General features: G+C 46.2%; 1 protein-coding gene across 3 annotated transcripts in view; it reads right to left on the bottom strand.

Moving 5' to 3' along the window:
* Positions 1 to 26,672, bottom strand: part of NEK1 (NIMA related kinase 1) — a 282,342-nt gene that overhangs the window by 199,810 nt on the left and 55,860 nt on the right. For 2 of the 3 annotated variants that reach the window (XM_075347215.1, XM_075347229.1), the window contains exons 4-11: positions 26,230 to 26,313; positions 26,070 to 26,137; positions 25,901 to 25,987; positions 12,730 to 12,784; positions 12,223 to 12,423; positions 7,510 to 7,579; positions 7,223 to 7,377; positions 176 to 235 (exon numbers count right to left, since the gene is read on the bottom strand). In XM_075347215.1, coding sequence (XP_075203330.1) covers positions 176 to 235; positions 7,223 to 7,377; positions 7,510 to 7,579; positions 12,223 to 12,423; positions 12,730 to 12,784; positions 25,901 to 25,987; positions 26,070 to 26,137; positions 26,230 to 26,313 — 780 coding nt within the window. The remainder of the gene's footprint in view (positions 1 to 175; positions 236 to 7,222; positions 7,378 to 7,509; positions 7,580 to 12,222; positions 12,424 to 12,729; positions 12,785 to 25,900; positions 25,988 to 26,069; positions 26,138 to 26,229; positions 26,314 to 26,672) is intronic. The other variant, XM_075347221.1, reaches the window with a different exon arrangement.

The following is a 26,672-nucleotide window of genomic DNA, read 5'->3' as shown; positions in this document are numbered from 1 at the left end:
GGGAGAGAACGGGAAGAAACAAGGAGGAAAGGTTTTGAGGTTTCAAGTAGGTTCATTGACTAGAGCATGAGCAGTGACGCAGATTGCACCATAAGCTGCGCTGCTGATCCCTCCAGCTCTGCAGGACTTGCTTTGTGGTGGTTTTTTAAAAAAAGCAGGAGGGGCAGCTCTATACCTCTAACATTTTCCTCCTGTCTTCTACTGGATTCATTTTCTTCATTGGCACTGCTGGGGCCTGGACAAAGAGTGAAACTGCAAATTAGAAGAGTCAAACAGCACAGCGGACCACCCGTGGTGTGCCGCCAAAGAGCACAGTCGACAGACACCCATGGTGTGCCGCAAACAGCACAGCCGACAGACACCTGTGGTGTGCCACCAAACAGCACAGCCAACAGACACCCGTGGTGTGCCGCCAAGCGGGAAGTGGAGACTTTCTATAGTTAATAGAACGATTATGTACAAACATTGAAAAGGGATTTTCCACTATAGTTTATCATTGTAAAAATGGCCCGTGGTGGTACTAAAAAAAAATATACTCACCCACCAGACCCTTCAGCTGCTGCAGGTTCCTCTCCTGAAGACCAATGAGGACGAGTTAGGTGAACACTGCAGCCAATCATGGACGCTGACTGACTGCAGCGGTCACCTGATTTGTCCTGATAGAAGAGAAGGCCAGGGAACCAGAGAAATACTGATGAGCAGCAGGCGTTTCAGTGGGTATGTGTTGTCTTTTTTATGTAATGAACATGGGCCATTTTTAGACTAATAAAAACTAATGGAAAACCATTTTAAACCATATCTTTGCTACAACTTAAAGGGGTTTTCCAAAAGTAAACTATATAAGTTGCTAATATAGGTCTATTGACTAAGGAACCACCATCGTCTGGTAGCTGCTTCTTCTTAGATCCCAGATGCCTTATCTCCACTAATGGACTTGGCACAGAACAGCATTTTCATTGACCGTGAGTGACCTGAGCACTCCTTTTCTAGTAAATGCAATGACTGTGACAGAGCAAAATGCACAATAAGTAGTCGTTTAAAAGAACTGAGAGTCCTCAGTGGTTGATACCTTTTAATGGCTAACTGAAAAGATGGTAATAATTGCAAGCTTTCGAGACTACTCAGGTCTCTTCATCAGGCATGGTATAACACAAAATCTGAAGAGTCACATATTTATACACAACAGGACTTAGAATAGTGCAGTAAAAAAAAAAAAAAAAAAAAAAAAAGGGAATTTTGTTTACTTACCGTAAATTCCTTTTCTTCTAGCTCCAATTGGGAGACCCAGACAATTGGGGTGTATAGCTTATGCCTCCGGAGGTCACACAAAGCATTACACTTCAAAAAGTGTAAACCCCTCCCCTCTGCCTATACACCCCCCCGTGCATCACGGGCTCCTCAGTTTTGGTGCAAAAGCAGGAAGGAGGAAACTTATAAATTGGTCTAAGGTAAATTCAATCCGAAGGATGTTCGGAGAACTTAAACCATGAACCAAAGAACAATTCAACATGAACAACATGTGTACACAAAAGAACAACAGCCCGAAGGGAACAGGGGCGGGTGCTGGGTCTCCCAATTGGAGCTAGAAGAAAAGGAATTTACGGTAAGTAAACAAAATTCCCTTCTTCTTTGTCGCTCCATTGGGAGACCCAGACAATTGGGACGTCCAAAAGCAGTCCCTGGGTGGGTAAAGAATACCCCGGTAATAGAGCCGAAAGACGGCCCCTTCCTACAGGTGGGCAACCGCCGCCTGGAGGACTCGCCTACCTAAGCTGGCATCTGCCGAAGCGTAGGTATGCACCTGATAGTGCTTCGTGAAAGTGTGCAGACTCGACCAGGTAGCCGCCTGACACACCTGCTGAGCCGTAGCCTGGTGCCGCAATGCCCAGGACGCACCCACGGCTCTGGTAGAATGGGCTTTCAGTCCTGAAGGGACCGGAAGGCCAGAAGAACGGTAGGCTTCAAGAATTGGTTCCTTGATCCACCGAGCCAAGGTTGACTTGGAAGCCTGCGACCCTTTACGCTGGCCAGCGACAAGGACAAAGAGCGCATCCGAGCGGCGCAGGGGCGCCGTACGAGAAATGTAGAGCCGGAGTGCTCTCACAAGATCTAACAAGTGCAAATCCTTTTCACATTGGTGAACTGGATGAGGACAAAAAGAAGGTAAGGAGATATCCTGATTGAGATGAAAAGGGGATACCACCTTCGGGAGAAATTCCGGAACCGGACGCAGAACCACCTTGTCCTGGTGAAACACCAGGAAGGGAGCTTTGCATGACAGTGCAGCTAGCTCAGACACTCTGCGAAGTGATGTGACTGCCACTAGGAAGACCACCTTCTGCGAGAGGCGAGAAAGAGAAATATCTCTCATTGGCTCGAAAGGTGGTTTCTGAAGAGCCATTAGCACCCTGTTCAGATCCCAGGGTTCTAGCGGGCGCTTGTAAGGGGGGACTATGTGGCAAACCCCCTGCAGGAACGTGCGTACTTGCGGAAGCCTTGCTAGACGCTTTTGAAAAGATACAGAGAGCGCCGAGACTTGACCCTTAAGAGAGCCGAGAGACAGCCCCTTTTCCATTCCGGATTGAAGGAAAGACAGAAAAGTGGGCAAGGCAAATGGCCATGGAATAAAACCCTGATCAGAGCACCAGGATAAGAAGATCCTCCACGTCCTGTGGTAGATCTTGGCTGACGTTGGTTTCCTGGCCTGTCTCATAGTGGCAATGACCTCTTGAGATAACCCTGAAGACGCTAGGATCCAGGACTCAATGGCCACACAGTCAGGTTGAGGGCCGCAGAATTCAGATGGAAAAATGACCCTTGAGACAGCAAGTCTGGTCGGTCTGGTAGTGCCCACGGTTGACCCACCGTGAGATGCCACAGATCCGGGTACCACAACCTCCTTGGCCAGTCTGGGGCGACGAGGAGGGCGCGGCGGCAGTCGGACCTGATCTTGCGTAACACTCTGGGCAGCAGTGCCAGAGGAGGAAAGACATAAGGCAGTTGAAACTGCGACCAATCCTGAACTAAGGCGTCTGCCGCCAGAGCTCTGTGATCTTGAGACCGTGCCATGAATGCCGGGACCTTGTTGTTGTGCCGGGACGCCATTAGGTCGACGTCCGGCTTCCCCCAGCGGCAACAGATCTCTTGAAACACGTCCGGGTGAAGAGACCATTCCCCTGCGTCCATGCCCTGGTGACTGAGAAAGTCCGCTTCCCAGTTTTCTACGCCCGGGATGTGAACTGCGGAGATGGTGGAGGCTGTGGCTTCCACCCACAGCAGAATCCGCCGAACTTCCTGGAAGGCTTGCCGACTGCGCGTGCCGCCTTGGTGGTTGATGTATGCCACCGCCGTGGCGTTGTCCGACTGAATTCGGATCTGCCTGCCTTCCAGCCACGGCTGGAACGCCTTCAGGGCTAGATACACTGCCCTTATCTCCAGAACATTGATCTGAAGGGAGGACTCTGGCTGAGTCCAGGTACCCTGAGCCCTGTGGTGGAGGAAGACCGCTCCCCACCCTGACAGACTCGCGTCCGTCGTGACCACAGCCCAGGATGGGGGCAGGAAGGATTTCCCCTTCGACAAAGAAGTGGGAAGAAGCCACCACTGAAGGGATGCCTTGGCTGCCCGAGAAAGGGAGACGTTCCTGTCGAGGGACGTCGATTTCCTGTCCCATTTGCGGAGAATGTCCCATTGAAGAGGACGCAGATGAAACTGTGCAAATGGAACTGCCTCCATTGCTGCCACCATCTTCCCTAGGAAGTGCATGAGGCGTCTCAAGGGGTGCGACTGGGCTCGGAGGAGAGATCGCACCCCTGTCTGTAGTGATCGTTGTTTGTCCAGCGGAAGTTTCACTATCGCTGGGAGAGTGTGAAACTCCATCCCGAGATATGTCAGCGATTGTGTCGGTGTCAGTTTTGACTTTGGGAAATTGATGATCCACCCGAACCTCTGGAGTGTCTCCAGAGCAATGTTCAGGCTGTGTTGGCATGCCACCCGAGAGGGGGCCTTGACAAGAAGATCGTCCAAGTAAGGGATCACTGAGTGTCCCTGAGAGTGTAGGACTGCAACCACTGTTGCCATGACCTTGGTGAAGACCCGTGGGGCTGTTGCCAGGCCGAAAGGCAATGCCACGAACTGAAGGTGTTCGTCCCCGATGGCGAAACGCAGGAAGCGCTGATGCTCTGGTGCAATCGGCACGTGGAGATAAGCATCCTTGATGTCGATTGAGGCTAGGAAGTCTCCTTGGGACATCGAGGCGATGACGGAGCGGAGAGATTCCATCCGGAATCGTCTGGTTTTCACGTGTTTGTTGAGCAGTTTGAGGTCCAGGACGGGACGGAAAGATCCATCCTTTTTTGGTACGACAAACAAGTTGGAGTAAAAACCGTGACCCCATTGCTGAAGGGGAACGGGGATAACTACTCCTTCTGCCTTCAGAGAGTTCACCGCCTGAAGAAGAGCATCGGCTCGCTCGGGGGGCGGAGATGTTCTGAAGAAACGAATCGGAGGACGAGAATTGAACTCTATCCTGTAACCGTGAGACAGAATGTCTCTCACCCATCGGTCTTGGACATGTGGGAACCAGGCGTCGCAAAAGCGGGAGAGCCTGCCACCGACCGAGGATGCGGTTTGGGGAGTCTGCAAGTGATGAGGAGGCCGCTTTGGGAGCGGTTCCTCCGGCGGTCTTTTTAGGACGTGCCTTAGACCGCCATGAATCAGAGTTCCTCTGATCCTTTTGAGGCCTGTTGGACGAGGAGAATTGAGACCTGCCTGAGGGCCGAAAGGATCGAAACCTCGATTGTACCTTCCGTTGTTGAGGTCTGTTAGGTTTGGACTGGGGTAAGGACGAGTCCTTACCCTTGGATTGTTTAATGATTTCATCCAATTGCTCGCCAAACAGGCGGTCGCCAGAAAACGGCAAACCGGTTAAAAACTTCTTGGAAGCAGAGTCTGCCTTCCATTCACGTAGCCACATGGCCCTGCGGACTGCCACTGAATTGGCGGATGCTACCGCTGTACGGCTCGCAGAGTCTAGTACCGCATTCATGGCGTAGGACGCAAACGCCGACGCCTGAGAGGTTAATGACACAACCTGCGGAGTCGCGGCTCGTGTGAGTGCATTAATCTCAGACTGACAAGCTGAGATAGCTTGTAGTGCCCATACGGCAGCAAATGCCGGAGCAAAGGACGCGCCGATAGCCTCATAGATGGATTTCATCAGGAGCTCTATCTGCCTGTCAGTGGCATCCTTGAGTGATGCACCATCTGCCACTGCAACTATGGATCTGGCCGCCAGTCTAGAGACTGGAGGATCCACCTTGGGACACTGGGCCCAACCCTTGACTACGTCAGGGGGGAAGGGATAACGTGTGTCATGAAGTCGCTTAGTAAATCCGGAAAAGCTCGGTGCTTCTGGACTGCGTCTTTGAAGTCGGAATGATCAAGAAACGCACTCCGTGTACGTTTGGGAAACCTAAAATGAAATTTCTCCTGCTGAGAAGCTGACTCCTCAATCGGAAGGGGTGGAGGAGAAAGATCTAACACCTGATTGATTGACGCTATAAGGTCGTTTACTATGGCGTCCCCTTCAGGCGTATCAAGGTTGAGCGCGGCGTCAGGATCAGAGTCCTGATCTGCCGCATCTGCTTCATCCTCCAGAGAGTCCTCATGCTGAGACCCTGAACAGTGTGATGAAGTCGAGGGACGCTCCCAGCGAGCCCGCTTCGTCGGTCTGGGACTGCGGTCCGTGTCGGAGTCCTCCCCGTGGGACCTATGAGTTGACCCAGGAGCTCTTTGCTGCTCCGACCGAGGGGGGCATGGGGGCAATGAATCAACAGTGCCCGGGGCCTGTGTTACAGGTCTGGACTGCAAAGCTTCCAGTATCTTAGCAGACCATCTATCCATAGACTCAGAAAGTTTGTCAGCAAATACTGCAAACTCTGTCCCTGTCACCTGGACAGTGGGGGCCGGAGGTTCCACCTGGGCCGGGGGTCCCACCAGTGGCTGAGACTCCGGCTGAGTGAGTGTCACAGGGGCCGAGCATTGCACACAATGAGGGTAGGTGGAACCTGCAGGAAGCATTGCCGCACATGAGGTACAGGTTTGTAAAAGTGCGGGAATCTGGTGCCCCACGGTGCTCAGTGAGGGGGGAGGAGGATACAAAGTATGCTCCTGCCCTCAGCGCTGACGTCCAGTGCAGCGTCCCGCCCTTACCCCTGACTGGCAGGCCCGGGGGCGGGAATATGCGGCACTAGGCCGCAAAAGCCGGGGACTAAAGTTATAAGCGCGGCCGGCAAACAAGCGCGGCCAGCGCGGTAGTCCCGGCGCACTAACACACCCAGCAGCTGCTACAAAGCAATAAAACTGAGGAGCCCGTGATGCACGGGGGGGTGTATAGGCAGAGGGGAGGGGTTTACACTTTTAAGTGTAATGCTTTGTGTGACCTCCGGAGGCATAAGCTATACACCCCAATTGTCTGGGTCTCCCAATGGAGCGACAAAGAAAAACAAGTTATATAAAACAGAACTATCTCTATGGCAGGGGGGCAAACTGTTGTGGCCATAAATTTTGCTGCAGTTCAGTGTGAAAGTTTTATAAAACTTTCACACTGAACTGCAGCAAAATTTATGGCCACAACAGTTTGCCCCCCTGCCATAGAGATAGTTCTGTTTTATATAACTTGTTTTTTGTTTTTTTTACTGCACTATTCTAAGTCCAGTTGTGTATAAATATGTGACTCTTCAGATTTTGTGTAATACCATGCCTGATGAAGAGACCTGAGTAGTCTCGAAAGCTTGCAATTATTACCATCTTTTCAGTTAGCCATTAAAAGGTATCAACCACTGAGGACTCTCAGTTCTTTTAAACAATTTTTTTATCTCTACTGGCTAACACGGTACAAAGATATATTTTACTTGTATCAATAACAGTACTGGTCAAATGCCAATTTAGGAAACTATCAACCATCAGGCACAGGACCAGAAGCAAAATGGTCAGGACCCGGGACAGAACAGCTCTCAGAAGATGGAGACACACCAACTATATAAATAAGTAGATCATTTAGGTAGGTTGATAGTTTGGGAAGATGTAGGCAAGAGTTATAGACGCTCCATGCAGCCATTTATCTGCAGCTTTATGGAGCTCAGGAAGAGGTTTTCCATTATAGTAGGTAGCAAATAATTACCATAGGAGACACCTTAAATATCCATGGTTGTGTTCCCACCTGTCTGTGTTTCATCTGTGGCTTTCTCTCGTAATGCTTCTTAGTAGCATCTCCAGACTTTTTGACAGATAAAGGCACTCCGTACTTAGCAGCTGGTTTGGTGATCTTCTGAGCCGGAGGGGAGGCTGATGGGGTGACTTGTGCTGGTCTTTTGGCTTATTTCACAAAAATACATTGTCAATGATGCAAAAGTGAAACCATTTATACAACAACAAATTAAAGCAAAAGTCAACATGAATAGAATAAAACATAAAGAGGAAGAAGTGTATCTAACATGTCTTACTTACCAGCTACGGCATGGCCTACAGGCTTAGGTGGATTCAAAACTGCTCCCATACCAAACTCCTCAGCTATAAGCTATAAAAAAAAAAAAAAAAAAAAAAAAAAAGAAGAGGATTGATCATGTGTATATGAAAACAAAACAAAGTATAAAAAAATTACATTACTGGACCTGTTGTGGTTATTTAAAACAACCACTAAAACGATTTATAGTGGTGTTTTCCAATTGACTTTAATGAAAACTCAGAAAAGGATAAGTTCCCATGTACTGACAAAAACTAAGTCTAAACAAACACTCAGGCCCCGATTCATTAAAGTGTTTACGCCAGACAACTGAAGTAATACACTTGTGAAAAGTTGCTAAATTATGTGAAGCGTTTTCATGCAAAATGGCTTTGCCTGTTTGTCAAAGTCTTCAAACTTATGCCAGAAATGTTACTCCAGTCCTCATCTTACTGCTACACACCCCTACTCCAGTCCTCATCTTACTGCTACATACCCCTACTCCAGTCCACATCTTACTTTACTGCTACACAGCCCTACTCCAGTCCTCATCTTACTGCTACACAGCCCTACTCCAGTCCACATCTTACGGATACACACCCCTACTCCATTATCCTGATCTGATCCTGTAGAAATAACGCAGTACAGGCAAAAGGAAACTGTCTCAGTGTGAACACGCCTGCGGTTTACCAACGTTCTTTCAGCATAACATTGAAGTTAATGGGTGAAAAATGCTGCTAAACTGGACAAATAATTGACATGATACAGATTTTTCTCCTGCATCAAAATCTGCTCCAAAATCACCTTGGAAAAAAATGAATGTGTGTGCACAGCAAATCAAAAATTCCACAGAGTTTGCTGGCTTCAGGATAGATGCAGTTTTATAAAAAAAAACACGTCAAAAACTGCAGCGTGTGCACAGGCCCTTACTGCTACACACCTCCACTCCATTCCTCATCTTACTGCTCCACACCTACTCCATTCCTCATCTTACTGCTAATATACCTCCACTCCATTCCTCATCTTACTCCTCCACACACCTACTCCATTCCCTCATCTTACTGCTATACACCTACTCCATTCCTGATCTTACAGCTACACACACACCTATTCTATTCCTCTTCTTACTGCTACACACACACACACACACACACACACACACACACACCTCCATTCCTCATCTTACTGCTACACACACCTACTCCATTCCCTCCTCTTACTGCTACACACCCCTACTCCATTCCTCCTCTTACTGCTACACAATCCTCAATATATGAAACACCAGCCTCAACAAATTGGGGCATCTTCCTTCTGACTAACCTATATGCATGAAAGAGGAATTTGTAAACCACACTGACTATTTCACTATTATTACTACTGAGGATATGTCACTCAAAATGATCTGGGAAGCCCACAAATGTGTGGTCAGGGAGATCTTTATTAAACTTAGTTCTCACACAAAATGGGTGCTTTCTGCAACAAACAATAACTTGCTGGCTGATAGCTGTACTCTTGAAATTCGTCATAAAGGCTTTCCTGACCAGTATATAAAAATCTTTCTCATTCAAAAAAAAGAGATGAGATGAAAGCCCTTTTATCTCATAAAGCGAAGAGTTCCTTGGCCAAATGTAGAAGACATTTTTATGAATTTAGGAATACAAGTAGAACACTTGCAAGAGCGTTGATGATCCAGAGGTTGAAGAGTTTTATTCCAGAGATCCAGAACCAGTCGCGTTGCAAGGTTACTATGCCAAGAGATATTGTCTTTTCTTTCAAGAATTTTTATACCTCCCTACCTTCCAAAAAGTCCAGGTAAATTACTGGGTCTCGACGGCCTCCCCCTTACACATTATGAAAAAATTTGGTGATTACTTACTCTCAATTTCTGCCATGAACAATATACCCACTTGTCCTACTAGGCAGTTTCCTGAAGATGCGCTCATACATAAAGAGGGGAAAGATCCTTCCCAATGTTCTAGTTAACGTCCCATTTCTCTGCTTAGGCCTTTTGCCCACAGGGCTTTTTTTCATGCTATTTTCCTTGCTTTTTTTTTTTTTCAATCAATAAAAAGCAAAAAAAATCATCCAGCAAAGTCTATGAGAAACTCTGTACCAAGACGCCCACATCCAGATTAGCCGCGTTGCATGGAGACATCATTCATCCAGACCAGGTGGGTTTTATTATTCATATAGCTAAATTAGTTGATAGCCCTTGATGCTTTCTTCGACCAATGCTGAAAAGGATTTTGACCGGGTTATTGGACATTTATTGAGGAAGTGCTGAGATTAATGGGTTTACAAAGCTGTATGTTGAAGTGGATTGCCTCCCTGTCCATCTTTGCTCAGGTGAATAGTGTCCTCTCAGAGATTTCCTATTTTACATGGTACTGAGCATGGCTATCCTCTCTCTCTCAGTTAATCTCCATTCTTACTATTGAGCCTTTCTTGTGTCATATTAGATCTAATACAGATATTGCGGACTCAAAACAATTCCTATAAAATAGTGGCCTACGCACATAACCAGTTATTTTTCATTATTAATCTGATTGTCTCTCTCCCTAATCTAATGTCGGAATTTAAAAGATATACATCTCTCGAACGTCAAAATTAACCTAGCCAAATCTAAAGCTTTGAATATCAATCTCTCAACTTAGATCGTCTCCTTGTTACAAAGGTTGTTTACATTCTTTGGTCATCTCAAGCCCTGAAATACCAGGGCATTTTCATCTGAGCAGATATAAATTCTAGTGATGGGTGAATAGTAACTACTTGTGTTCGGATTATTTGTAACATAATCCCAAAGTACTATTTCGGCACTTGTCACGAATAACAAACCTAATGCAAGTCAATGGGGAAATGGAGCATTTTTCTTGTCGTGATGAATACTGAAATAGTACTTGGTATTCAGTAAGCATTATCCAAGCACCAATAGTTACTATTCGCCCATCTATAATAAATTCCATTTTAAAACTTAAAGAGGTGGTCCACTACAAAGCATAGTGGCCACAGTGGTGTAAAGCTGTGACAGAAGGCTTTTTCAAAATACCGTCTGTTGTCAATTGTGCCTGTGTGCGGCTCTATCGCTGTCCACTCATCCCCATCACGTGATGCCGGCTGCAGTGACCTCTGATGTCCTTTGATGTCATGGAATTGGAAGTTGACCCGTTATCACCGAAACCGAAACGGGACTCAGTCTCCGTGAGTGACTGGGCTGAGTTTCACCGCATGTCACGGCCCATCAGAGCGAAGCAAGAAAGCACGATACTGTACTAGAGATGTATACATATATATTTATTTTTTTTTTCTTGTGCTTTTGTTACCATTTTACGAGACCTGTAAAGTTCTCATTTTTGGGGATCTGGGCTCAGTGGTAACTTATTTTTTGCGTCTTGAGCTGACATTTTTAATTAAACCCTTTTTGGATGGATGTGATGTTTTGATCGCCTGTTATTGCATTTTATTACAATGTTGCGGCGGTCAAAAAAAATCATTCCTGGAGCGTATTTTTTTTCCTCATTATGCCCTTTACCGATCAGATTAATTTATTTTATATTTTGATAGACCAGACATTTGTTTACACAGCGATACCAAATGTGTATTTTGTTTGTTTTAATTTCAATGGGGCAAAAAGGGGGGTAATTTGAACTTGTTTTTTGGTACTTTTTATAATTTAAAAAAAAATGTTTACACTTTTTTTTTGTTCAGCACTGCTCTGTACGGTGCAAGTGTGATGTACAGAGGAACTATGTCATGACAGTGACACAGGTCATAAGCTGAGCCCTGGCTGTCCTGACATCCCATCAGCACCTCATTATCACGTCACGGAAATTGTGTGGGATTGAACTAGTGCGCCAGTTAGCTGCACATATTGGCTGATCAGAGTAACCAACATGTGTGGGAAGCATGCAGGCTTGCCGTGTGAGCCTGCATTAAAGGGAATGGCATGACCTAAGACGTACAGATACGTTATAGGTCATGAAGGGGTTTAAAAAAAAAAAAGGAACTCTCAAGTGATCGCAAATAACCTGAGTGATGTCACCGCTCGTTGTGCGGCTCAGTCATTCTCTGCATGAAGCTCACTTTAGCTGTAGCATAGCTGGAATCATCGTGGGACCTCCTGTGGATTACGTCGGACTTGGGTGTTTTGGGGGTTAACAAAAAGGGTGAAAGAGAGGGTGTGTTTTTTATATTTTATTTCAATTAAATAATTTTTTTGTGTTTAATTATTTTCACTTACAGGTTATTAATAGGGGTGGTCTCAGATGCCTCCTTTTACTAATCCAGGGCTTAGTGGCAGCTGTGAGCGGTTATTAATCCCGTATTTCCCTGATTGCCCCAACATCAGAGCAATCACGATGAGTCGGGTAAAGTGCCGGGATTGTCGCTTCTAATGGAGGCGACAATTCCGGCACTTTACCAGGATGACTTTCCAGATGTCAATTACGTCTGAAGGAGGGGACAGTGAAGCGACCGAAGGGATCTTGTGACATAATGTTATGCAATCCCTGGGAGAGCCAATGCCGACACTGCTGAAACAGAGCTAGCACCGGGGGAAGAGTGTAGATGTTATTATTTTACTGGTGGGAAGCATAGAGATTGAGAAGGGGTTATCCGAGGAGTGGACAACTCCTTTAATGAACATTGTAACCATTTTGGGTTCTAAATATATTCTCATATCGACAAATGTTTTTGTATGTACACCAGTAATAAATGTTTACCTGTGGAGATAAAAACTTTTCAATGCGTTTAAATATAAAAGGCTTCTCCAATATGGAGTTGACAGATGGACGATCCTTGGGATTTCTCTTAAAAAGCATAGATAGCAGGTTGCGAAGATCATATGAATAATGCACGGACACGGGAGGATAAGATCCTCGAATGATCTTCAAAACTAAGTTCTTCATGTTACCGGCTTCAAACTAAAAGTAAATCAGAAATATAGAAAATAAAAATACATATATAAGTGAAAAAAAAAGCACAGTGCAGAATGGTCTTAATCATTTTTGAACATTTCATTCCTTTATACCACACAATTGGACCAAGCCTGAAACAGGGGCAGTGCGGCTCTAAAGATGACAGCAGCTAGCAATGTGAATCCTTATCCGTACTACCAAAAACAATGAAATAATTTTTATTTCTTTTTTTAATTCGCCCCCTCCCCCCGAAAGAAAAAATCATCTTGAAACAGTAGACATGAGAGTTCCTCATTGGCCTTTGTTACTTACCGCATGTTTTAGAGTGCACATTTCATACAGGACACATCCCAGTGCCCAAATGTCACTGAAAAAGGAAAAACAGAGAGCACTGAATAGTGACAACAAAAATATTTTATGTTGCAGTGTGGCCCATATAATGGATACACAATCAGAGGGGCAGCTGGGAACAGTTTTACCCCATGAGCAGCAGTGTGTTGAAAGCTGTAACATTGAAGTCTATGTATATCTCACTGCTCCATACACATAGGGTGGGGCAAACAAAGCCATTTTCCTCCACTGCCCATTGAAGAGACACTCAGCTAATTTTCTTGTACTTGTATATCATATAAACGAAGACCTGTCACTTGCTATACAAAATAGAGACAAATAAAAGGCCAAAATCCCTGAGCTTCCGGGATTCTGCCACTCTTTTCCTTTTTCTGTTGTGTTGCTCCACTACAGAAATATTTATGTTTGTTGCTTTTTAAGCACAGTATGTGAACTCTCTGCTTGCCGTTCAACTGGGTGTTTCTTCAGAGTCTTTTCTGGGTAGGTGCGACCTCACCTTTTACTCACAGTCACCGCCAATCACAGCTTGGCAGCTGACCAACCAGTCTAGCAGTCTCAGATACCGCTATGATTGGCAGAGTGCAGGAGAGGTCAGAGTGTATGCCCCCCACCAAAAAAAAAAAAAAAAGACTCTGAAGAGGCAGTAAGTTGAATTACAAGCAGAGATTTCACATATTGCGTTCCAAAAGCAACAAATGTGAAAATCTAAAGCAGCATAAAACTAAGGGTACTTTCACACATGCGTTTTTTTTCCTTCCGCCACAATCTGCCCTTTTGTTTCCCATAGACTTGTATGGATGACGGATTGTGCCAAAAGTACCTGCGTTGCTTCTGCTGGCCGATGCTGCGTTGCGTCCGCTGGGTGGAAGGAACGTAGCATGTAACGTTTTTTGAGAGGCGGAATCCTGTATTTTTCACTGCGCATGCTCATTTTTTTTTTTTTTTTTTTTAAATTACAGAAACTTTATTTTGTCTCTCGAACGTTAAGCTGAGTGCCCGGCCGCCAGCATTTGAGATCTCTCAGCTGAGCGCCCGACCGCCGGCATGTGAGATCTCTCAGCTGATCAGCCGGCGTGTGAGAGCTCTCAGCTGAGCGCCCGACCGCCGGCATTTGAGAGCTCTCAGCTGAGCGCCCGGCCGCCGGCGTGTGAGAGCTCTCAGCTGAGCGCCCGGCAGCCGGCGTGTGAGAGCTCTCAGCTGATCGCCCGGCAGCCGGCGTGTGAGAGCTCTCAGCTGATCGCCCGGCCGCCGGCGTGTGAGAGCTCTCAGCTGATCGCCCGGCAGCCGGCGTGTGAGAGCTCTCAGCTGATCGCCCGGCAGCCGGCGTGTGAGAGCTCTCAGCTGAGTGCCCGGCCGCCGGCATGTGAGAGCGCTCAGCTGATCGCCCGGCCGCCGGCATGTGAGAGCTCTCAGCTGAGGGCCCGGCCGCCGGCATGTGAGAGCTCTCAGCTGAGGGCCCGGCCGCCAGCATGTGAAAGCTCTCAAGTGAGTCTGCTGCCGGTAAAATAAAACTGTAAAGAAGAAAAAAAAAAAAGCTTTCCGTTGTTTTGTACGATCCGTTGCATCCGTTGTGCCATTATATGCAACGCATCTGTTGCACCCGTCACACAACGCAATGCAAAAGATGCCGTTCAACGCAAGTGTGAAACTAGCCTAAAAAGAACTGTTTTGTGAGACCGAACCAACCGGTTATGTTGAGAGGTTCTTGCTCCTACAAATCCTAGTGCAAAAAGGATGCATAACCTCACAAACCAATCAACAGCTTTGGCACACGTCTAGGGTATTATATCTTTCATGGCGCATGTCACCTTTCTCTACAGAATATTCCCCTGCACAAGTCACTAAAGGACCTTAGAGCCTTCCTAGATCATTATTCATGCAGCCCCTGCTTGATGCACTAAGATCCACAAACACTGAGGAAGAAGTACATTTCTGTGAATTCAAACAAGCAGTATCCAGTGCATTAGCCCTTGATATACCAAATGTTGGCCTTCCTTTTACTTTGTTCTGCTAAACGATCAGTGGCCATGTCGAGGGAATGCTTCAACAGTCCCATGGGGGAAAGCAAATACCCCCTTGCTTACTACTCATTAGACCTAGACCGCTATCCAAGGGGCACGTTATGTATCCGAGTGGTATCAGCCAAAGCTACTCTTAAAGGGGTTGTAAAGGTCATGTGATAAATATGTTAAGTCACAATGTGCTCATGCTAAAGACACCACACCCAAAGCAACTATCAACCAAAAGTGCAACCAGGCTCCCAAAAAGGCATTGCTCTGTAACACCCTGACAGTACGTTATTGTAGTTCAGGAGCTGAAGACAAGACTGGATCTCAATGTGCCTAGTAACCCTACAGACCCACACTCGGTCGAAAAGCAAAGGGTCGGAGAAAAGAGCAACCCAAGGTGGAGAATGGGTCTGATGATGAGACAAGACTGTCTTACTGCAATCTTTTACTCTATTATGGCTTATCTTTTCCATAGGTAAGGTGCATGCTTTAAGGAGGCTAAGTTTGCTATTGTCTCTGTGTCATGGGATTCAATAATGTTGCCACCATGATTGTAAAGACCTGCATCACTTGTGCCTGTAATAAGTCAGGTAAAACATTAAAAGATACCTGCCATGTGCACCCCAAGACCAAACTACCCATTTCAACAACTGCTGATTGACTTTATACAGCTTCCCAGGGTAGGTGTGTGCAGTGCGGTATGTACTGCTGAGCATTGACCCTTTCTGTGGTAGGCCAGAGCCTTGGCCTGTCAAAAGTACAACAGTAAAAACCACTGCTAAAAAGCTCATACAAGGAAGTTGTTGGCCGATATGGGGTCCATTAAATAATCTAGTGACAAGGTGACATGCTTCACTGGGGAAATACTTCATAGTATATTGAGAAACCTGGCTATTATACAAGCTTTCCAGACCATATACCACTCATAAAGCAGTGGCAAAGTAGACACACACTGAAGATTCAGAAAACCATGAAGGAGACAGGGAAGCCCTGGAGAGTGTCTTATCTTATATACGCAGTGTCCAAAAAGAAACAGAAAAATAGCTCTCTCCCCTTATGAGGTCCCTACAGATCAGCCCCAAAGACTGGGCTATACTTTCCTCAGCAACTACAAGCCCTGCATAGTGAATGTAAAGGTATGTGACGTGAAAGTTCAACAATTAACTAGCACCTTTAAGGCTATGTTCACACTAGAAAAATGATTTTTCTTAAGAAATTTTTCTGCAGAAAAGAAGTGACATACTCATTCTTTTTCTTAAGAAAATCTACTGAAAGAATTTTCTTAAGAAAAAAACGCAGTGTGCGCACAGCTAATTTTTTTTGCCGTAGGTTTTGCTGGGGAATGTCTGCAGAAAGGTTACAAGAATTTCTCAAGAAATTTCTGCAGCAAAAACGGACCAAAAACGCAGGTAAAAAACGCAGTGTGTGAACATAGCCTAAGTATGTTTCTGTATCCCAAATACAGACAAAAAAATGAAACCAATCCCTGCAGCCTGGTGAATGGGTCATCCTTAAAGAAACATCAGGAAACGCCTGGATCTTCAATTTGAGCCATTCCGAAGGGTCCAGCTGGTGACGGCCATCTCAGTCAGGCTAGTAGGTAAATCAACACCGCTGCACACAAGCCTGTACAAAAGGTCCAACACCCCGCTCGCCTTTCAGAGTCAGAGGTTGAGAACATACTTCTACTGAGTTTGTTGCAAGTTAAAGGAGTTGTCCGACATTAGCTTACCAAACATTTTTGAGTTTATCTGTGCTGTATTGTCATATAAATCACCCCTACATTGTTATTTTTTGTTTTCTAACTTTTGTTCCTCTTGAATTATCCCTTTATTCTGTGCAGCTCCTTGTTTATATTCAGCTCCAGCAAACTGACCTCTTCCTGTGCCACACCTCCCAGTCACAGCTGGCACCGCCCGGCCTCAGTGTCCAAGCTCGCACCCTGCCCACCCTCAGTGTCCAGTCCAGCCCCGCCCCCTGCACACACATTCCCTGTCAGTATTCTGTCCCAGCACCTGAACTGTTTGTTATCACTTTAGCATTGGAAATAGCCCCACATCGGGCTCTGCGCCCCCCAAACACATTGGGCTCTGCGCCCCCACACACATCGGGCTCTGCAACCTCCCCACCCACCCACACAAACGGCGCTCTGTACCGACCTCACCCACCATCGTTCTGTACCGACCCCTACCCCCCATAGGGAACACATGTAGGCTACATTCACATGACCGTTCCGTTTTTGCGGTCCGCAAAAAAAAGTCCGTTTTTTTCACGGATGCATCCGTTTCATCCATGTACCTTCCGTTTTTTTGCGGACCGCAAAAAACGGAAGCAGCAAGAAAGATAAATAGATGAGTAGATATAGAGATGGATAGATAGATATAGAGACAGGATAGAGGGAAGAATGAATGGGATAGATAGATAGATAATGGATAGATGAATAGATAGATGAGAAAGACATATATAATGTCCTACCCCCCTGCATATTCTAAGCTGGCACCCTTTAGTTACTTTCATGTGCTTAGCCTTGTATTTAGCCAAAAAATACTTAAAAAAAAACGACGTGGGGTCCCCCCCTATCTTTTGTAGCCAGCTATGGTAAAGCAGACGGCTGCAGCCTTCGGACCATAGCTGGAAGCTTCACCTTGGCTGGTAATCCAAAACAGAGAGCACCCCACGCTGTTATGTTAAATTATATAAATAATTTAAAACAAAAAATGTGGGGTCCCCCCCAAATTAGATCACCAGCCAAGGTAAAGCGGACAGCTGTGGTCTGGTATTCTCAGACTAGGGAGGTCCACTGTTATTGGACACTCCCCAGCCTAAAAATAGCAGGCTACAGCCGCCCCAGAAGTGGCGCATCCATTAGATGTGCCCCAACTCATCCCATTGCCCTGGTGGCAAAACGGGGTAATATACGGGTTGATGCCAGATGTGTAATGTCACCTGGCATCAAGCGCTGGGGTTCGTGATGTCACGCGTCTATCAGATACCCGACATCAGTAACCCAGTCAGTAATAAAAAAAATAGACAACAAAAAAAGTTTTATTTGAAAAAAAAACACTTTCCAAAACATTCCCTCTTTCACCAATTTATTGAAAAGAACAATAAAATCAGGGTCCGGTGTAATCCAATAAGGGGGTCCCACGACATCCATACCATAGTCAATGTCCCAGTCAATGAAGAACATAATGTTCTCCATTGTCTGGGAGACCAGTGCAGTGACCTGAGCTAACATTAACCCCTTCACGCCCACGGGCAGTAAAATTACGTCCTATTTTAACGTGACTTAACGACCAGGGACGTAATTTTACGGCCTAAACTTCATTTGATTGCCGTGGCCATAGCAACGGCTTTCAAATGATGTCCCCTGCTGTTTCTTACAGCAGGGGACCTTTGCTTGACCCCAGGGGGGGTGGCATCGCCACCCCCCATAGGCGATCGATGTGATTGGCTGTTCAAATCGGAAGCGCCAATCACATTGATCACGCTGTTTTCGGCAAAAAAAAAATGCCAAAAATAGTGTGATCTTGTAAAATCCAGCTAGGACCGGGGCTGCAGCAGCTCCGATCATTGGCTGGAAGCAAGCAGACACCGTGGCCCCCCCCCTGCAGCACTGATTGGAGCGATCGTGCTATGACGCGCAATCGCTCCAATCAGTGTGCAGTGGGGCGGTCTGATCTGCCGGTGGCCGCCCTCCCCAGGCCTGTGCTGGTCTGGGGGCCCTCCCCCAACATGTCTGCAGCGTGCAGCACTGGCTGGTACTAGTGGTACCACGCCACCGCTGCTGCTGCCGCTGCTGTCACGTCACGGAGCAGGAGCGGTGAGTATTGTGCTCACCTTGCAGCCCCTGCGCGCTTCCGTAATGGCCCCTGCTCGTGCCCCCCTGCGATCTGCCCCCCCCGACATCCCGATCTGCCCCCCCGACATCCCGATCTGCCCCCGAGACATCCCGATCTGCACCCCGCCATCTCTATTCTGCAGCTCCTCCGGTATCCCTCCTCCCCTGCTCTCTTGCAGCCCCTGCACGCTCTTGTGATTTGCTCCTGCGCGCTCCCGTAATGGCCCCTGCCCGTGCCCCCTGCGATCTGCCCCCCACATCCCGATCTGCCCCCCCACATCCCGATCTGCCCCCCCACATCCCGATCTGCCCCCCCACATCCCGATCTGCCCTCCGACATCCCGATCTGCCCCCCCCCGACATCCCGATCTGCCCCCCCCCCCCGACATCCTGATCTGCCCCCAGACATCCCGGTCTGCCCCCAGACATCCCGGTCTGCCCCCAGACATCCCGGTCTGCCCCCAGACATCCCAATCTGCCGGCCTCCCCCTTGATCTCTATTCTGCAGCTCCTCCGGTATCTCCCTCCTCTGCTCTCCCCCTCTGCTCTCCCCCTCCCCCTCTGCTGTCCCCGTCCCCCTCTGCTGTCCCCCCGACGTCCTCTTACCTGTCTTCACCGGCCGATCACATCTGCCTCCATCGCTGGGTCCTTCTTCCTGGGTCTTCTGCTGAGCTGTCCAACTTCCTGCCTGCTGGCTGCTGCTGTAAAGCTGTTCCGTGCCTTCTGTTCCTCCTGCTAATCCTCTGGATACTGTGAGTATAACTTTTTTTTTTCTTTTTTTCCTCTATCCCCTTTCTATTTTTACACCTCATGCGTCCGTGCGTCCCGCCGAGCGCTGATCAGGGATGCAGATAACGTATCTGCATCCGTGGTCAGTTTTCGGCGGGACTTATTTTCCCGTATTCCCGACGCTTTTTGTATCGCATCTGTCCGTGCGTCCCGCCGAGCGCTGATCAGGGATGCACATAACGGATCGGCATCCCTGCTCAATTTTTGACGTGACAAAAAGCATCGGGGATACAGAAAAAAAAGTCACGCCAAAAATTGAGCAGGGATGCCGATCCGTTATGTGCATCCCTGATCAGCGCTCGGCGGGACGCACGGACTGATGCAATACAAAAAGCGTCGGGGATACAGAAAAAAAGTATTTTTTTTCCGTATCCCCAGCGCTTTTTGTATCTCATCCGACCGTGCCTCCTGCAGCGGCCGATCAGTGCACTGCGTCTGTGCGTTTGAGAAGTCAAATGGCGTTCCTTGTCTTCTGAGCCCCGCCATGCGCCCAAACAATTGATTTCCACCACATGTGAGGTATCTGCGTACTCGGGAAAAATTGCACAATACGTTTTATGGTGCATTTTTTCCTGATACCGTTGTAAAAAGAAAAAAAGCTACCTTGTTGCTGCAAAAATTTTAAAATTTTTTTTTAAAAAAAAATAAATAATTTTCACGGTTCAACGTTATCAACTTTCAGTGGAGCCCCTGGGGGTACAAGGGGCTCAATAAACATCTAGATAAATTCCTTGAGGGGTCTAGTTCCAAAATGGGGTAATTTGTGGGGGAGCTCCACTGTTTAGGCACCATGGGGGGGGGGGGTCTAAAAACGTGACATGGCGTCCGCTAATGATTCCAATCAATTTTGCTGTCAAATGGTGCCCTTCTCTTCTGAGCCCCGCCATGCGCCAAACAATTACTTTCCACCACATGTGAGGTATCTGCGTACTCAGGAGAAAATGGACAATACATTTTATGTTGCATTTTTTCCCGATTCCCTTGTGAAAAAAAAAGCTACCTAGTTGAAGCAACCGTTTTGTGGTAAAAAAACATTTTTTTCTTTTCACGGCTCAACGTTATAAACTGCTGTGAAGCCCCCAGGTGTTCAAAGTGCTCATCAAACATCTAGAAAAAATATTTGAGGGCTCTAGTTTCCAAAATGGGGTCACTTGTGGGGGAGCTCCATTGTTTAGGCACCTCAGGGGGTCTTCAAACCTGACATGGCGTCCGCTAATGAGTGCAGCTAATTTTGCATTCAAATGGCGCTCCTTGCCTTCCGAGCACTGCCGTGTGTCCAAACATTTGATTTCCACCACATATGAGGTATCTGCGTACTCAGGAGAAAATGGACAATACATTTTATGTTGCATTTTTTCCCGATACCCTTGTGAAAAAAAAAGCTACCTAGTTGAAGCAACAGTTTTGTGGTAAAAAAAAATGTTTTTCTTTTCACGGCTCAACGTTATAAACTTCTGTGAAGCCCCCAGGTGTTCAAAGTGCTCATCAAACATCTAGAAAAAATATTTGAGGGCTCTAGTTTCCAAAATGGGGTCACTTGTGGGGGAGCTTCATTGTTTAGGCACCTCAGGGGGTCTTCAAACCCGACATGGCGTCCGCTAATGAGTGCAGCTAATTTTGTGTTCAAAAATTCAAATGGCGCTCCTTGCCTTTCGACCTCTGCCGTGCACCCAAACAATTGATTTTTACCCCATATGGGGTATCAGCGTACTCAGAAGAAAATGCACAATAAATTGTAGGGTGCACTTTCTCTTTTCTCCCTTGTAAAAATGAAAATTTTATGGCTAAAGTAACATTTTTGTGTTAAAAAGTAAAATTTTCATTTTTTCCTTCCACATTGCTTTGGTTCCTGTGACGCACCTAAAGGGTTAATAAACTTCTTGGATGTGGTTTTGAGCAGTGTGAGGGGTGCAGTTTTTAGAATGGGGTCACTTTTGGGTATTTTCTGTCACCTCGGCCTCTCAAAGTCACTTCAAATGTGATGTGGTCCCTAAAAAAAATATTTTGTAAATTTTGTTGGAAAAATTAGAAATTGCTGATGAACTTTGACCCCTTCTAACTTCCTAACGGAAAAAAATTTTTTCGAAAATTGCGCTGATGTAAAGTTGACAAGTGGGAAATGTTATTTAGTAACTATTTTGTGTGACATATTTCTCAGATTTATGGGCATAAATTTTCAAAGTTTGAAAAGTGCGAAATTTTCCAAATTTTCGCACAATTTCCTAAATTTTCACAAATAAACGCAAAAAGTATTGGCCTAAATTTACCACTGACATGAAGTACAATATGTCACGAAAAAACAATGTCAGAATCGCCAGGATCCGTTGAAGCGTTCCAGAGTTATAACCTGTCAAAGTGACACTGGTCAGAATTGCAAAAAATGGCCCGGTCATTAGGGTGTTTTAGTGGCCGGGGGTGAAGGGGTTAATATGTCAGCCCAGGTCACTGCAGGGGATGACTAGCGCTGCTGTCAGGAGGTTAGATGAGATCATTACCTGCAGTGACAATCTCCTGCTCTACTGACGTCAGCGCCGTCACTGACTTCTATGCCCCCCGCGTTCTCAGCAGTATCGCGAGAGCCCGTAACGTCACCGCTAGTGACAGTCTCGGGCCACCCGCGAGATGTAACATGAGAACGCGGCGAGCATAGAAGGCAGTAACAGCGGTGACGTCGGCAGAGGAGGAGATCGTCACAGGAGGGAATGATCTCATCTAACCTCCTGCCAGCAGCGCTCGTCATCCCCGCGGCTGCACACACTGTGAGAAGCTGCTGATACACTGCAGTGCGAGCAGCCGCGGGGCTGGCAGGGAGCGGGACACAGACTGCACGGGCACTCCTGCTATCCTAAGCACTGTAAGCAGGGGGCCCGGGGCTGGCGGTGACACTGTGGGCGGGGAGAGTACGGGGTGCGGGGGAATGTGTGGGAGGTTACAGGGAAGGTGGGCGGTGACTCCACGCACTGTAGCCGCCCAGCAGGACGGCAACAAGCTGTTCCAGATTTGAATGTCAACATGGTCCTGCCCATGTTGACATGAAATGATCGGAAGGAGCAAAATCGCGGCAGGAGCGGTCACATGACCGCTTTGAGCCGGCGGAGAGTGGCTGACAGCAGGGCAGGTAAGTGGTCACCATCTACTTACATGCCTCAATGTAGCCCAATAGGGTAATAATAAAAAAAAAAAAAAAGTCAAAATAAGCCGGATAACCCCTAATGGGCGGCCAAATTATATATATATATATATATATATATATATATATATATATATATATAGTGGCTAAATGCAGTGATCGGTGTATTCTTCAGGCGGCTTTCTTTTGGAAGACACTGACATATATATATATATATATATATATATATATATATATATATATATATATATATATATATATAAATTATATATATATATAAATACATCCTGGTTCAGTAAAGGTGATCAAGAGGTGACCACTTCTTAAGACATGGTAGCCCCTGCCTTGTGGGACATTCCATTTGCAACTTCCCTCAAACAAAACATCTCAGGAAGTAAAGAGGTAAAGTAAAAAAAAAACACATATAGGAAATAGCAAGATAGGAAGAACTGTGGGGAATATCATAATAAAGCTAATTAGGAAAGTGGTTAGAGCTTAAAGATAGGTATTTATAAAGGGATTTATAGGTATTCAATCACCCATTTAATGAGGTTGTGAAGGAGGACTGGGACAATAAGCTGATCAAACACCATCAAGTCCTCCATAAAGACATCAGTAATCCACTCAATGTCAGAAATTACTGGATAGTAAAGGCCCCGTCACACTAAGCAACATCGCTAGCAACATCGCTGCTAACGAACAACTTTTGTGACGTTGCTAGCGATGTTGCTGTGTGTGACATCCAGCAACAACCTGGCCCCTGCTGTGAGGTCGTTGGTTGTTGCTGAATGTCCTGGGCCATTTTTTAGTTGTTGCTGTCCCGCTGTGAAGCACAGATCGCTGTGTGTGACAGCGAGACAGCAACAACTAAAGGTGCAGGCAGCAGGAGCCGGCTTCTGCGGAGGCTGGTAACCAATGTAAACATCGGGTAACCAAGAAGCCCTGTCCTTGGTTACCCGATATTTACCTTTGTTATCAGCCTCCTCCGCTCTCACTGTCAGTGCCGGCTCCTGCTCTGTGCACATGTAGCTGCAGCACACATCGGGTTAATTAACCCGATGTGTGCTGTAACTAGGAGAGCAAGGAGCCAGCGCTAAGCATTGTGCGCTGCTCCCTGCTCTGTGCACATTTAGCTGCAGCACATATCGGGTTAATTAACCCGATGTGTGCTGTAACTAGGAGAGCAAGGAGCCAGCGCTAAGCATTGTGCGCTGCTCCCTGCTCTCTGCACATTTAGCTGCAGCACACATCGGGTTAATTAACCCGATGTGTGCTGTAACTAGGAGAGCAGGGAACCAGCGCTCAGTGTGCGCTGCTCCCTGCTCTCTGCACGTGTAGCTCCGTGCGGTGGTAACCAAGGTAAATATCGGGTTGGTTACCCGATATTTACCTTAGTTACCAAGCGCAGCATCTTCCACGCGGCGCTGGGGGCTTGTCACTGGTTGCTGGTGAGCTCACCAGCAACTTGTGTAGCGACGCTCCAGCGATCCCTGCCAGGTCAGGTTGCTGGTGGGATCGCTGGAGCGTCGCAGTGTGACATCTCACCAGCAACCTCCTAGCAACTTACCAGCGATCCCTATCGTTGTTGGGATCGCTGGTAAGTTGCTTAGTGTGACGGTACCTTAAGACACAAACTCAAAATAACCTCTATCCTATAATTCTGTAGCTCAGGAGTAACTGGAGCACACGGAGGTTGGGGAACGCTGGAAATAGGAAACGGAGTCAAGAAACTCCAAAGTCTCATTATGCAAGAAGGCATGAAAACCCCACCTGGAAGAAAAGGGACCCTCTGTAGGTGACCACAAAGGTTATGCCTCGTCTCAATTATGATGTTAAAATAGGAATTAAAAAAAGGGGACAATGGGAGACTAATGTATTAATGCTTTATATTTATAAGGTGAGGGAAGTGTAAGTTTATATGTTCAGCACTCCAAGTTTCACTCACTCCCCAGCCACATAAAATACACTCCTAATGTTATATAATCGTGATTGGTTTAGTTTCCTACAATGAGGTTGTACTACTAGTGTATCGCATAGTAATAAAGAAAGCTTACAAAGCATTGTACATCAGATTGGGACCTGTTTGTGTCGCCTCTTTCTCTCCACCGTTCTGTCTTATCCAGTAGAATCCTGAGGAAATTACGAGCCAGATGATTTCAATCTGATCCTAAAATACTAAATTAATTACTCTGACATGAGACACAATCAGGGGAGCTCAAGGATTTTTGCAAGGTATTTAACACTAGAACTACTGGACTCATGACACCTATATAGAAATACATAGTGCAAAGTAGTCAAAATGACTACCTCAGTAGTTCTAGTGTTAAGGGGAATCTGTCACCAGGTTTTTGCTACCCCATCTGAGAGCAGCATAACAGAGACAGAGACCCTGATTCCAGCGATGTGTCCCTTACTGAGCTGTTTTTTAGCATTTTGATAAAATCAATGTTTTCTCTGCTGCAGATCTAGCAGTTATACAAAGCTCATGGATATGCTGGACTACCTACAGCACGCCAAGTAGTCCTCTAATGATGATTAAACAGTTATTTTAATCAAGCAGCCAAACTAAGCAGCCCAGTAAGTGAAACACTGTTGAAACCTGGATCTCTGTCCCTACGTTATGCTGCTCTCAGATTAGGTGGCAAAAATCTGGTGACAGATTCCCTTTAACTCAATTTTTGGAACAAGTGACAGGTTCTCTTTAAAATATACACCTTGGTGTAACGACACTCAGTAGAGCATCTTAGGTAATATGCAATAGTGATCCTTAGGGGGTATCAGTGCCCAAACTAACACTTACCACGTCTTTCACCATGTCCTGTGACCCTTTTAAGCAGGCAGTAGAGATAAAAATTGATGATCTGAACTATTGATGTGTCTATGATGCAAAGCAGGATAGGTGGCAACAGATGAATGAAGAAAACTAAAATCTAAATTTGGGCCAATATAAAGCTACAATATTTCTCTACTACACAAATGATACTGTGAAGAAAAAAACATGTTCACTTTATTGAAAATATACATTTTTATGCCCCTTTCTACCATACCAAGTCTGCAGAGAAAATTACTAAAGATAATCTATGGCCAGCTTAAAGGGGTTATCCGGGAACAGAACACAGGATAGCTAAAGGAAGTTAATTAAATTAAATGGCTAAATACCTTTAATTAGCAAATGATTCTAGTTCTGTCTACGGCGTTATTGCCCACTATCTTGTTATACTGCTAATCGGACAGGTTATTGTTAGAATTTACTTGCTCAGTTTTAGTTTCAATTCCTGGAAAGCCCCTTTAATAAATGCTCCATAATGGAATCACTACCTTGGAAGTCAATCCCAAGGCTGAGCAGACAGACATATGATTTACCTCTTATTGTTGTAGGGCCGATTCTCACATATTTCAGGAGACAGGTAATACGGAGTTCCTATACATGTTCGGGCCAGTTCTACGGTGCTGTGTGAGAACACATTAAGCTTCATTAAAAAAATGAGAGGAGTTCACGTCACGTCTTCTGGTATTGTACTGAAGAAACTACCTGTTCAGCACCCTCGCTATTCCAAAGTCCCCCAGCTGGATGGTCCCACTTTTGGTCAAAAAGATATTCTAAAATAGCGAGAAATAACTCATCAGTGACCGGAAGAACCACACAAATACCCCAATAATAATTTCAGTGGAGTTTAAGAATCTCATCTTACCTGAGACTTGATATCTCGATGGAGAATTTTTCGGTCATGAACATGCTTCAGAGCCAAACAGAGCTGAGCAAACCAATCTAGGATCTAGTGAAAAGAAATAATTAGACCCATTATATTATTATTTATTATTATAGCGCCATTTAATCCATGGCGCTTTGCAAGTGAAAGAGGGTATACGTACAACAATCATTAACAGTACAAAACAGACTGGTATAGGAGGAGAGAGGACCCTGCCCGCGAGGGCTCACAGTCTACAGGGAATGGGTGATGGTACAATAGGTGAGGACAGAGCTGGTTGTGCAGTGGTCTACTGGACTAAGGGTTATTGTAGGTTGTAGGCTTGTTGGAAGAGGTGGGTCTTCAGGTTCCTCTTGAAGCTTTCCACGGTAGGGGAGAGTCTGATATGTTGAGGTAGAGCGTTCCAGAGTATGGGGGAGGCACGG

This window comes from Anomaloglossus baeobatrachus, chromosome 1 (assembly GCF_048569485.1).
Source record: "Anomaloglossus baeobatrachus isolate aAnoBae1 chromosome 1, aAnoBae1.hap1, whole genome shotgun sequence".
Classification (NCBI taxonomy): Eukaryota; Metazoa; Chordata; class Amphibia; order Anura; family Aromobatidae; genus Anomaloglossus; species Anomaloglossus baeobatrachus.
Note: the sequence above shows the minus strand (reverse complement) of the source record. Positions and strands in the feature narration are given on the sequence as shown.